Raw genomic sequence first — 13,287 nt, 5'->3', positions numbered from 1 at the left:
AAGATGAGTATGAGACAAGAAATCAGAATTTCAGCTTTTATTTCCTGGTAAATTTCAATCTGGCCTTCCGATTCTTCCTGCTGATGAGTGGTTTGCATCTTGTGGTGTGGCCTCTATATTTCTGCTCTCTGAGTCTTCTTTGAACCGTGGATTTTGATACCTTCACCTTCCTTCCCATTAACAGACAACCCACTCTACCTCATGAGTCACAACTGCCCCTCAGTAGTTTCTTTCTTTTTCAGGACATTCCAAATTGTTGTGCTTGCTATGCCCAATGTTTGTCCAATGGCTCTGGCCGATTTTCCTTCTTTTCTCAGCTTGACAATGGCTTGCTTTTCTCCCATAGACAGCTCTCTGGTCTTCATGTTGGTTTATCCCTTTTAATAGGAGCATGCCAAGACACATGAAAGCTGTAATTAAAAATCAGGGGTATTCCACCAAATATTGATTTCTGAACTCTTCCTAAGTAAAAATATTAGTATTGTGTTTTTTTAAAATGAATGTGAACTTGTTTTCTTTGCATTTTTTGAGGTCTGAAACAATGAATCTTTTTCTTATTTTGATCAGTTGTCATTTAAAATTAAAATCTTAAAATAAATACTGTAAATGACAACATTTTTGTTTGGAATTTGGAAGAAATGCAGGTTTTGCATGTTTAGGTATCTGTAATGTGGATATTTCGTCAAGTAAAGCAGTGTTGAGTGTTTGAGGGGATCTGTCTTCATATTTCCTTTTAACTGGATATAGTTGAAACAGCTGCGAGCCAAAATGAGATAGAGGTCAAAGGTCATGGCCAAGCACAATAGCTGTTAAAGGAACAATGGTGACATTTTCAGTCCACTTAATGAAAGTGTGTGTGTGTGTGTGTGTGTGTGTGTGTCCTCAGTGAAGTGTATCAGTCTCTGCAGTAGCTTCCAGCTGCAGCAGTCACTTCAGTTTCTGTTCAGTCTGACTGAGGAAGGTTTTTGTACGACGCTTTTTCACTGTGTGAACAACCACTGACTGTTGATGTTATGTGCACTCTGACAGTAGTAAACTGCTGCATCTTCAGTCTGGACTCCACTGATGGTCAGAGTGAAGTCAGAGTTTGATCCACTGCCTGTAAAACGATCTGGAATCCCTGATTCTCGAGTGCTAGCATAGTAAATGAGGAGTTTAGGAGTTTCTCCATCTCTCTGTTGGTACCAGGATAAACGGTCAGAGCCATATACATCCTGACTGGTCGTACATTTGATGGAGACGGAGCCTCCCAGAGCAGAGCTCACTGCTCCAGGCTGAGTCACTGTGACCTGGCCTCTGGACTCTGAGGATACAGAGACAAAAACATAAAGCAGCGTCATGGTTTTGTCAGCTTCATTTCAGAAGGACGGATGTTCATAGAGGAGAGGAGTTTGATTCTCTGGACTTTACCTGTGAAGCAGCAGCAGAGGAGAGTCCAGATGAGGACGCAGATCAAAGTCATGTTTTTGATGAGGAGGATTTCTGTGGCTTCTGTTGTCATGAAGGACAGCTGTCAGTCATCCAGTGTTCAACTCTCAGGACTATAAACTCTCCCAGAGCACTGGAGCATGGTGCTGCTGATGCAAAGTGGCTTTCTATGGAAATGCTCTGACTGACTCCAGCAGGGACTTGGATTACTCTGATGATGCTGTTTATCAGTGGATCAATCAGTTTATCAGAGTATTCATCTGAAATGGTTTAAAATCTTTTTTACATGATTTTGGTTTCATGCTACAAGATATATTTTGTTTCAAAATATCTTCTGCCTAAATTGCCAAAGAACAAATATAGAAATTGAATTTAACATTAATATATCTAACTAAAACATCCATTCTGGAAATTTGTGTGACTGTCTTAATTTTACATTTCAGCTGATAAAATATTACAATCAGAGACTATTTTTGGTGAGTTTGTTTGTGTCAAAGTCAGAGAGCCGTGTCTCTCTACAGTGAGAGTTTTTGTACGGCGGCTCAATGAGTTTGTATCACTGTGGGAAACGTTCGGTGGAGGAACCAAACTGGATGTTGGAAGTAAGTCAAACATTTAACAAACTTTTATTAAGTTGTTGTTTTTTTCTTTTATATTCAGCATGCAAAAAAACCTTTTGAAAGTCCATATTAATGTATAATGTTTAATCTAATATTTTGCACTAGGAAACAAAGTTCCCTTCGCCAAAAAAAACTCAACTCATTGCAATGAATATATTACATATTAGCAAAAGGGAAAATGATTTCCATCTTTAATGGTTAAGTTGTACCTTGAGAGGTTGTAGCTTTAGTTCTGCCTGAAAAAGTCTACAGTGAGGGTTTTTTGTAGTGCAGCTCAATGTGTTTTTCTCACTGTGGTTGACTTTTATTGATATTTTAAATTCAGCTTTTGAATGTTTAATGGAGATAAATATATTTAGTTTGTTTCATTGATTGGGTTTTATTTCTCCTCATTTACCAGCAGCTTTACTAAACATTTCTTTACACATTACTCACACTGAAATTCAAACAACTTGAAGTGGAGAACAGATAAATAATAACAATAATAACTAGTTATGATTAAATACAACCCCGCGACCCTGTACGCAGGATAAGCGGTTGATGATGGATGGATGATTGAATACAATTCACTTTCTCCACGTAATGATTGAAATCTGGATGAAGAACATTTGATTATTGTCAATTAGTTTGATATATTTCAGGTCATTCTGTGTGATGATTCTCTCTGTGCTGATTTGCATGAGAGGCTTCTTAAAGGGAAGTGAAACAATGTGTGAGTGAGTGACTGGTGGAGCAGAAAAACCATCTGACAGAAACTCTTAAAGGAGAAAATCAGCACAGTAAAGGTGTCCTCTAAGCTGATTGGTGTCTCCTAGGTGATGTCCGTCCCACCCTGACGGTGCTGCCCCCCTCCAGTGAGGAGCTGCAGCAGGGGAAGGCCACGCTCATGTGCCTGGCCAACAAGGGATTCCCCTCAGACTGGAGTCTGGCCTGGAAGGTGGACGGCAGCAGCAGCAGCAGCAGCAGCTGGGAGGAGAGCAGGAGCCCCGGGGTGCTGGAGAAGGACGGCCGCTACAGCTGGAGCAGCACCCTGAGGCTCCCTGCAGACCAGTGGAGGAAGGTGGGCTCTGTGACCTGTGAGGCCACCCAGGGCTCCCAGGCTCTGGTCTCAGAGACACTGAGGAGAGACCAGTGTTCCCAGTCCTGACCTGACTCACTGGGACTCTGCTACTGGTTTTACTCTGCTCTCTGAACTCTGTAACTCTCTCTGTGTCTGTGTCTCTTTCTTTCCTTCAGTCATTCTCTAATCACATGTTTCATGGTTAAAGTTTGTTTACTGGATTTAATTTGGATTATTTCAACACAATAAAGACCAGTTCATTCAAATTTGTTGTTTTCATTTCTGTTATGGTGACTGTACTCTGTTACTCTGTCATCAGATCATATTAACAATATTCAACTTTAAGTAGTGAAGCTTCATTGATGTAATAATGCTCATGCTGTTAACACTGTAAGAAAATAAAAAAAGTTATTTCAAATTAAATAATATTTCATGATAGTTTTATTTTTTACCAACAAAGATGCATTTTCCTTCATTTTATCAGTGCAGGATTATATCTGAGGTAATTTCTTCTTCTCCTTGAGTCTCACCTTACAGAGTCTCTGTTCAGCAGAGTTTCTCTTTATAGCTGCATTAAGAGAACTTTCTAAATGCAGGTATAAACAAGGTGTGAATGAAAGAATGAAAGCGGGTGTTTTCATGAATTCATTTAAAATGTAATTTGTACAAATCTACATTACTCAATACGTTTCAAGGATTAAAAATGAAATATAAAGTACTTTCAACATGAGATGGTTCTTATCTCAGATTTTCAAACCAAAGATTTTATGTCAGTGTTGCATATACCACACAGTGACACATTGGTCTATTCTGATGGAGCATGCAGGGTGAAACAGTAAACACAAATATCAAATTTCCATCACATACTCCTCCCTTGTGAGCATTCTTTGGTCACTCAAGAATATACAGCATTACAAAAAGATCATCAGGTCATAGAAAGGCATCATGATGTAATCTACACCAGTTTAACCAAGACAACGAATCTGGGTCCTTCCTTTCATCACAGTTCTGCTGCTGCAACAATGGCATGTTCACTTGTTCATGGAGTGTGATCATTTGAATAGACACACATTTATCAATAGCTCTTACAGTCAAACCTCTGGCACATGGAATAATGCAACATCCACAGAGAGGTAACAGCGCTACAGCAATCATTAGGCCTGCTAGTATGGGCATCACTAAGGCTTTTTATTTAGCAAATACAGAATCAGACCAGTCAAACATATTAGTGTCCACTTCAGAGTTCTCTGCAAGTTCTTCTCGTAGCGAACGCATTCCTTCCAGCACTGGGGTCACCGAACCATCTGGAGCTGTATTGTTGGGCACAAACGTACAAGAGGAGTTATTAAAATTATCCAAGCATCCCAGCCTCTTTGGGTGCTTCTCTTGCCTCTAACACTGCTATGTGATGTCAATGCCTGTGTGTAGTTCACTGTGGTGTTCTGTTGTGGTGGCTTTTGTGCATCATGCTTGTGATCTAAGAACTGCAACAGAGGCACTGTTAATGCTATTGCAATGGCAGCAAACATCTGTGTTGTTCCTCGTAGGCCCACACATGTCTGGGTGTCTGACTGGGTCCCATGGATGTCTCCTTCCAGAGACAAACATGCTACTCACTCTTAAATCAGCAGTGGTGAGACCAGGAGTTTTCCCACTAGCTCCCTTGTGTTGATGTTTGCTGTCTAACAGCCTGTGAGTCCGAGACAAAGGGTGCCTAAGCGTTCCCAATCCCTCCTTCACTCACAACACAAGGTCAGGGAAAACAGTGGTTCAGTTGCTGATTGTGCACGCTTGTTGATCTGTTACTGTTCTGGTGCAGGCACCTTCCTGCAGTGGCTGGTATGTATCCATGTAGCTCTTTCAGCCTCCACAACCACCACAAAACCTCCTGGCGGGAGACTGCATCGGCTTTGTTGCTGGAGAGGGAAAAACTTCTATCCATTTTGGAAACATATCAACTATCATCAACAGTACTTTTTTTCCTTTGCTTGGGTTTAGTTAAAAACCTCCCTCATAAGGTGGTTAAACGGTTCATCTGGTGGTGGATGTGCTGCTAATGAAACCTGTAATCCCCTCCCTGTGTTGTGTCTTAGGCAGATTGAGCATGTTTGACAAAAGTTGTGAGGGTGTGTTGTGAAACCTTTCATGAACCAGTGTCTTGCTTCACCACAATATTTCATTAGTGATACAGTTACAGTTTTACAACACCAGAACTCTGTAGTTTTCTAGTAAGGCTAAACTAAAAAGGAAGAAGAAGAATTGGTTAGTGTTAGATATTAGGCTCTGGCCGCTGCTCCTGTTTAGGAGAGGGAAAACTTTCAACAATGACAACAAGACAGTAATTCTTTCACATGATGAATTTCTATGATTTTGTTACACTTTTGTTTTGTTTAAAGATTCATGATTGTCTGAAAATAAACGTCTATGCTGCCATAAACTACATCTCCCACAATGCATGTCGATTTGTGACCCGAGAAGTGACAGCATACCGCCACTAGATTGCGATGTTTCCACACCCACTACAGTGGTTTTCCGACAAGTGGAGATGAGAAATGTATACAAACAATCCCTAAATGTCCAAGACCAGAAAACTTTATGCAGAAGGAAGGCAAACTCATCAATGGTGGGAAAGTGAATACATGTTTGTGATTCAAGGAGAAAACCCGGTAGGCTAGGCCTATGTCTTTTGTGTTATGAGACAGTATCAGTGATGAAGGATCAACGTTATTTAAGGCTCGTGCAGACAACAGACAGCGTCGGCCGATGGCCGTGCCGTTCACACTGCACAACTTGCCGTCTTGTGATGGGGGTCTTGAAGTCTTTGTGGCGTTCACACTACGTGACTGATCTGTGACAGGGTGTTACTCCCCTCGAGTTTTAATAAAGGCTCAAGTCATTCCTGGGTTTTCACGGGCACATTTATTCGATGACGGGCATGTCTTTACATGTTCACTTGCATCTCCAAATTGCCGTCAGAACTGGTATATAAATAAAACACAGAAAATCGTAAATTAACCTTAAATTCTTGACATACTTGCAAACAATACTAAAACAGAATCACATAGAAACTAAGAAATAAAGTATACATTCATGCCATGTAAAATAATTGGCTTGTTACAAACACAGTCACGTAACACAAATAAATGACAAAGAAAGAGAAAATATATACCTCATTGGCCACATGAACCCGAGAGGGTAAACTTAGGTTATTAGTCTTCAATCCACGACGACAAAACTTATGGATAATCTTAACAATCTTCCATGGCTCTTGAGAAAACTGCAGCACGTTTCTCTCATCTAGATCTTAGCAAGTGTACCCATACAGCGTCCCTGTAGCAACAAATTATCATTTCCGCACGGAAAAAAAATAAGTTCCACCCTTTTTCTCACAGTTTTTAACAAAAGAAAAAATCACATGAAATTATTATTTATTGACCATGAAATATTTCAATCATATGATTTTTAACCTCATAAATATTTCTATTTTAATTGTGAACCATATTTAACAGAAATGTATGAGTTGCCTTTGATTGCAGCTACACAGGGGGTCACACACTACATGAGCTGACAGAGACTCTGTCACCTGATGCTGGTTTCCAAACCACGTTTTGTCAAGAAAATACACGAAATGGGAAATCACACAAACCTACAGACAAAACAGCTGTTGTTTGTTATTATAAAGACAGCAATTACAAAGACAAAGAATCTGGGTGAAAGAATGCATTAGGACACGCAGGTAGCAGGGATTGTCTGAGCTACAGAGAAAGCCGGAGGTGAGTAAAAAGTGTATTTATTTATTTATTTCAAGCAAAATAGTGTGACAACAGAAAAGATACACAATAATAATAACTTATACACTTATGCTTGAAATGGAGTGGGAAGAAGTAAAACTTATTAAACCCCACCCCAGTCTATCAAAGAATTTATACATACAAAAAATAGCTGCTTCCTTCATCAATAATCTCAAAGAAAAAATATTACTAATTAAAAAAAAATAATAATAATAATAACAATACCTCATTTAGAAACAGTGGATGCACAAGTCAAAACCACACATTCATACCATACATACTAATAATATACAAATATTTCCAGAGGTAACAATGCTTATCAAATACCAACAATGGTAGATGGAATACCACAAGGGTAAATAAATGACAACTAATCCAACAATCTACACAACATGAATACAATCAAACCTCATTGTCATTGTAATGTAACCAGACCTTTCGTTTGTAAAGACGTTTGAAATTGTGAATGCCTTGACATGCGGTGAAAAAGTAGCTGCCTGCTCTGCCAGCTGCCTGCTCTCATTGGCTGGATGTGGATGTCGAGTCGGCCGACTCCTCCAGATATTTGGCGTGCTAGATATCTGGCAGATGTCGGCGATATGGCAGAAATGTGTTGAGGAGGCGTTTTGATGCGTCTTTGAGTAGTTCACACCGATCAACCGCTGATTTACTCCCGATCACAGCCTGACGGTCGCCGAGCGGCAAATCGGGCTAAGAATTGTGCAGTGTGAACTAGGCTTAGGCTCCAGTAGCCTATACGTCTGCATTTTCCAGGTAATCAAACTATCTCTCATTAGTTGGATGTATCCCCTCTGCAAGGCTGTGTGCAGCTGGACTATTTGTTTTATCAAATGCCACATCTGTCCCTCATGTTATTAGCAGCTTTCTGCACCTCTGGACTGTGAAAAAGTGAAAAGATTATGTTTGATGATATTTGTCTTTGTTATTTACTTGAAATGTTGGATCTTTGATTGATGAAGTAATGAGGGTTTTTAAATCTGATAAATTCATTTACTTATGTTATAATAACACAGAGAAATTTTCTTACTAAGGCTATATTTTTACATCTGATAAATGTCCTTAACTTGAATACATAATGAAATAAAGAGACAATTGTTTAACAATATGTTAAGGATTAGTTACGTTTATGCAGTCTTACAGTTGCAACTGGCCCTTTGAGGGTGACCGTATTGCTTATGCGGCCCTCTGTGAAAATGAGTTTGACACCCCTGACCTAGTGTTATGGTTTCTGTGCAGCTGTTGATTCAGATCAGTTCCTCTCCAGCTGCGAGAGGTTTCTGTACAACGTTGTATCACTGTGTGAACGGGAAGCTGTAATCCTGCTGACAGTAATAAACTCCTGCATCTTCAGTCTGGACTCCTCTGATGGTCAAAGTGAAGTCAGTTCCAGACTGACTCCCACTGAAACGATCTGAAACTCCAGACAGACGGTTTGTAGCATGATAAATCAAGAGTTTAGGAGCTTCTCCAGGTTTCTGAAGGTACCAGTCTACCTCATTGCTAACACTTGAACTGGCTTTACATCTGAGAGAGACAGTCTGTCCTGGAACAACAGACTGAGCTCCAGGAGACTGAGTCAGGATGATTTCTCCTGATGAATCTGGAAAACATGAAAAAGAGGAGAAGGGTTATTGAGACAAATCCAGTTTGGAGAAAGATGATCAACATCCAAACAGAAGAGTCTCATTTCTTTAACATGGAGAACAGATGGAAGAAGGTAAATGCTGCTTGTTTCAGTGTTTCTCCATCACAGCAGAACATCATTGTTGTGAACCTGGTTGCATCCTGAAGCAAAGTTTTCAGAAGAGAGTCTCACCCTGAACAAGGAGCCCCAGGGTGGCCAGCAGTAGAATCAGTGACATCATTATTGTGCTGCCGGCGTGTCAGTGGCTCTGAAAGGCCTGGACAGCCACTGATCAACACTGGCCTCTTAACGGCTGGGAGCAGAGAGGCAGGACACATATGCAAACACACAGAGTCAGTGAGCTGTAGCTGTCCTCAACATATCATGGTGTTTCCCCCTCAGTGCTGAGAGCGTTGATCTACATATTTACATATTTACATGTAGACGATACTGAGAACTTGTCATTTTAGTAACTTCAACATGTAATATGGTGTTTTAGACAATGATTAATGCAGGTTTTACATCTTTTAGGTGTCTGTAATGTGGAGATTTCATCAAGTAAAGTAGTGTTGGGTGTTTGAAGGGATGCTGAGGATGACGATCTCAGAGAGCTTCCTTAAGAAACACAACCAGAAGTTTTGGACATGTGGGTGGAGCCATAAAACACTGAAGTCATCATCAGTTACATCACTGTTTTTATGAGATGATCTTCATCAGCAGGTGGAGTTCACCCAGCTGTCATGGAATATTTTAACTCTGAAGTCAAAGTGGACAAGAAGCCAGAATAATGCTGAGTAAAATGAGCGACTCCATCTGCTGAGGAAGAGCATGTGATGTTATTGAATCATGATGTAGTAATGTTATCTTGAAACAACAGCTTCACTCCGGGCACGGTGCTGTTGCACTATGTAACACTGGAATCCCGGGCAGGAAACCTTTCACAACAGTGTGGTGTATAACATATGTGCATCTGGCCATTACGTGTATCCGGCCATTACAGTTTAACATAATGCTCTGCAGCTGGTGAGAGGGACAGTGAACCCTTATGGGGAAGTAATGATTGATGGGTGCAGTGTTAGGGGAAGTAGAAATTAGGTATAAAGAGATTAGTGTGTATAAAGAGATTAGTGTGTATGAAGGGACTGTACCCTTCTGTGGTGTCTAATAGATGGTTACACTTATTTTACAGCACTGTGCCCTTATATGGTTTTTAGCAGAGACCTAAACATGTCCTATATAAGCTGTGTTCGATGTACAGAGAGACAGAGTGGTCATCGGGCTGGGTCACTCTCCAAGCTGCTGCAGAGCTTGTAATTGATGCTGAATTCTTTGATGTAATAAACTTTTATAATCAAGAACAGTGTCAAGCGGATTTCTTCTCAACACATCATCGCAGCATTATCGTTCGGACACCACAACAGCATAGTGCTTTATTGTAAGCTGCCTTGATGTTCTCAGTATGGAGATCATAGCAGAAGCTGAAAAGAGACTGAAGAAGTCATTGTCGAAAGGAGTGAGGAAGATACAAGAGACAGTTGTCGAGCTGGCCTTCTTGCTGTTGGACTAGTCAGTAATATTAGCCTGCTTGCTATTTCTTGTGTTTTCCGACTTGCTTGATTATTGGCTGTATAAGCAAAGACATTTTTAATCATGTAAGTTATGTAATCATGACAACTACATGTGTACAGCTGTTCATATTTGCAACAGTGGTGTGTAAGTGAACAATACTCATGAAACAGGGGGCACTAAATAGCAGAAGAAGCCATTCTTGTGTAATGTTGCTTTACAACAATATTTTTTGTAATTGGAGGGATGTAAAGGTTTTGATTGGTCCATTTCTTATTACAAAGTTTTCTGATGCTGATCTGTGTCTTCATATTTTCTTTATCTGGAAATAGTTGAAGTGGCTGTGATCCAGTATGAAGCTGAGGTCAAAGGTCATGACCAAGACTTTTCTCATTAACAGTCTCAGGTTGGTTTTTCTTGATTATTTAACAAACCGCTGATGAACCTGAGATTTCAATGGGATATAAATGGATAAAGAGAAGACGTGCTGGAAAAAGTAATTTGATTTCCCCAAATCAAATCTGGTTAAATGTTAAATCCAATTGATTAATTATGTGTGTGTGTGTGTGGTGTGTGTGTGTGTGTGTGTGTCCTCAGTGAAGTGTATCAGTCTCTGCAGTAGCTTCCAGCTGCAGCAGTCACTTCAGTTTCTGTTCAGTCTGACTGAGGGAGGTTTTTGTACGACGCTTTTTCACTGTGTGAACACATACTGACTGTTGATAGAATGACCACTCTGACAGTAGTAAACTGCTGAATCTTCAGTCTGGACTCCACTGATGGTCAGAGTGAAGTCAGAGTTTGATCCACTGCCTGTAAAACGATCTGGAATCCCTGATGCTCGATTGCTAGCATGATAAATGAGGAGTTTGGGAGTTTCTCCATCTCTCTGTTGGTACCAGGCTAAATAGTGGTAGTTGCTCCAAACATAAACATCCTGACTGGTCCTACATTTGATGGAGACGGAGCCTCCCAGAGCAGAGCTCACTGCTCCAGGCTGAGTCACTGTGACCTGGCCTCTGGACTCTGAGGATACAGAGACAAAAACATAAAGCAGCGTCATGGTTTTGTGGGCTTCATTTCAGAGGGACGGATGTTCATAGAGGAGAGGAGTTTGATTCTCTGGACTTTACCTGTGAAGCAGCAGCAGAGGAGAGTCCAGATGAGGACGCAGATCAAAGTCATGTTTTTGATGAGGAGGATTTCTGTGGCTTCTGTTGTCATGAAGGACAGCTGTCAGTCATCCAGTGTTCAACTCTCAGGACTATAAACTCTCCCAGAGCACTGGAGCATGGTGCTGCAGATGCAAAGTGGCTCTCTATGGAAATGCTCTGACTGACTCCAGCAGTGAATTGGATTATTCTGATGATGCTGTTTATCAGTGGATCAATACTCACATATTGTGTCTGATATTTGAAATTTGATGTATTCACAGCAATTCTTGAAGTCTTCAGTGTTGTTAACCAGACTAAATTCCCCTCCACTCAAAAATCTTGTTGCACTTCTAAATTTTCTACATTCGTATCAGTTCATTGTGGAAAACTATGCTGGATTTCTCTCTACGAAGAAAATACATTTCAAAATGTAGGTTTTAACATTCAGTCTCAAGGTCAGTGCCATTTTCTTTTGATTCAATTTATAATGTGTACAGTATTCAATATTTCTTCCAGACTAATGATTTTAAAACCATTCCAAAACCAATTTGTTTGAAAAAGTAGTTGAGTAGGTAACAATGTTCATTTGAATGTTTCAGTGATGATTCCTGCTTACATGAGGAGAACAAACACATCATCATCATGAAGGAGGTTTTTGCTTGAGACAAGAAATATTTAAGATAGTTAAACCAATATAAGCCTTACAGTCTTCACCATATGTAAAATATTTTAAACTCTGAAATTCAGAAAGTTTAATTTCAAAATAAAAAATATATACACCTGAATAAAAGTGTGCTAGTGTTAAATTTTTATCTTTAGTGCTGAAAACCGTCTGTTGTCATGGTTCAGCAGTGATGCCTATATGTTGCCATGGTTACTGAGCTCAGAGAAGGAAGTGAAACCAGTTTCATCCAATCTGATGAAGACCAACAGAACTTGCAGCCTCCTCTGCTGCAACTAACAGGATGTTTAGTTTACCTCATATAAACTTTATTATCTCTCTTTGCAGTGGGTCGAGTCGTTCCAGAACACTGAGGAGAAGCTCTCTGTGTCTAAAACAAACAAACAAAAAAATAATAAACATCTATCGCATTGCGTTTACATTTATAGTTACAAGAATAACTGCTGAGATATGTAGGGGTCTTCATTGAAAAGAGTAGATAAATTAAATCCCAAAAAAGTGAGTTTTAGTCTCAGTGTCAGATAAGTAGGATTTTAATTTCAGTACTTAAATTTCTCACACTGTACAACACACACTATCAAAACACACTTATCACAGACTCACAACTACAACAATATTGTTTTTTTGTCATTTTCCGTAGCCTTGTCTGTGCAGTTGTAACCCAGTGCTTCTCTCTTGTGGAATTGTTATGGTACTACAAATGTTCGAGTCACTGATACAGAATTTTTCCTAACGTGTCTGTGTGTTGAAAGTGATTTATCCGGAGCAGAAAGGGCATCAGACACCCAGGCAGGACATTTACACAAGTCTGAACTGTGCTCTACAGTATTCAGTCAGCTGGTTAGTCCTTTTTGAACAGTGGTGCTCAGAGAATAAGTCCAACTTATTTTGGTTGCTGAGTAGATAGATAGATAGAAAGGTTATGATAGGGTAACCCTAATTATTTTGTGTTAGTCACACTAGGTTTAGGGGTGCTGTTTTACTTTGGTTTAAATGTTGGTCCGATCAGTGAGGTTTAGTTTCTTTGCTCGTTGTGTAGTTTAGTAATTCAGGCCTTAATTGGAGGAGTACTCTTTCTGTTATATCTGTGTCTTTGTTTTAATCAGCACAAACATGCCCTTTTTTCTTTGTAGTTTGTGTACCTAATGTTGTTGATTCTTCTTAAAATCTGTTTTAAATGAACAACTTTTTTTGTTACTTCCTTTACCCCTCACGAGCTAGGTCGTGACAATGAGCATAGCTTCCAGCTGCAGCAGTCAGTTCAGTTTCTGACTGAGGGAGTTTTTTGTACGACGGTTTTTCACTGTGTGAACACATTCTGACTGTTGATCCAATGATAACTCT

The 13,287-nt window shown here is 39.9% G+C and overlaps 3 gene segments (V, D, J or C); 1 reads left to right on the top strand and 2 right to left on the bottom strand.

The window, feature by feature from the left end:
- Positions 1-1,464, bottom strand: part of LOC119907338 — a 6,468-nt gene extending 5,004 nt beyond the window's left edge. Inside the window, 2 exon segments of the V gene segment in view lie at positions 993-1,303; positions 1,411-1,464. Coding sequence covers positions 993-1,303; positions 1,411-1,462 — 363 coding nt within the window.
- LOC119907337 overlaps positions 1-3,528 on the top strand; it is a 13,089-nt gene extending 9,561 nt beyond the window's left edge. The window contains 2 exon segments of the V gene segment in view: positions 1,997-2,030; positions 2,864-3,528. Of these exon segments, the coding sequence occupies positions 1,997-2,030; positions 2,864-3,195 (366 nt within the window).
- A 3,373-nt stretch (positions 3,529-6,901) lies between these two features.
- LOC119907356 lies at positions 6,902-8,784 on the bottom strand. The segment is given in 2 exon segments: positions 6,902-8,520; positions 8,737-8,784. Coding segments are annotated over 2 exon segments (354 nt in total).
- Positions 8,785-13,287: the final 4,503 nt, after the last annotated feature.

This window comes from Micropterus salmoides, unplaced genomic scaffold (genome assembly GCF_014851395.1).
Source record: "Micropterus salmoides isolate LMB-PRFRI ecotype aquatic unplaced genomic scaffold, ASM1485139v1 Ms_hic_scaffold_17, whole genome shotgun sequence".
Classification (NCBI taxonomy): Eukaryota; Metazoa; Chordata; class Actinopteri; order Centrarchiformes; family Centrarchidae; genus Micropterus; species Micropterus salmoides.
Note: the sequence above shows the minus strand (reverse complement) of the source record. Positions and strands in the feature narration are given on the sequence as shown.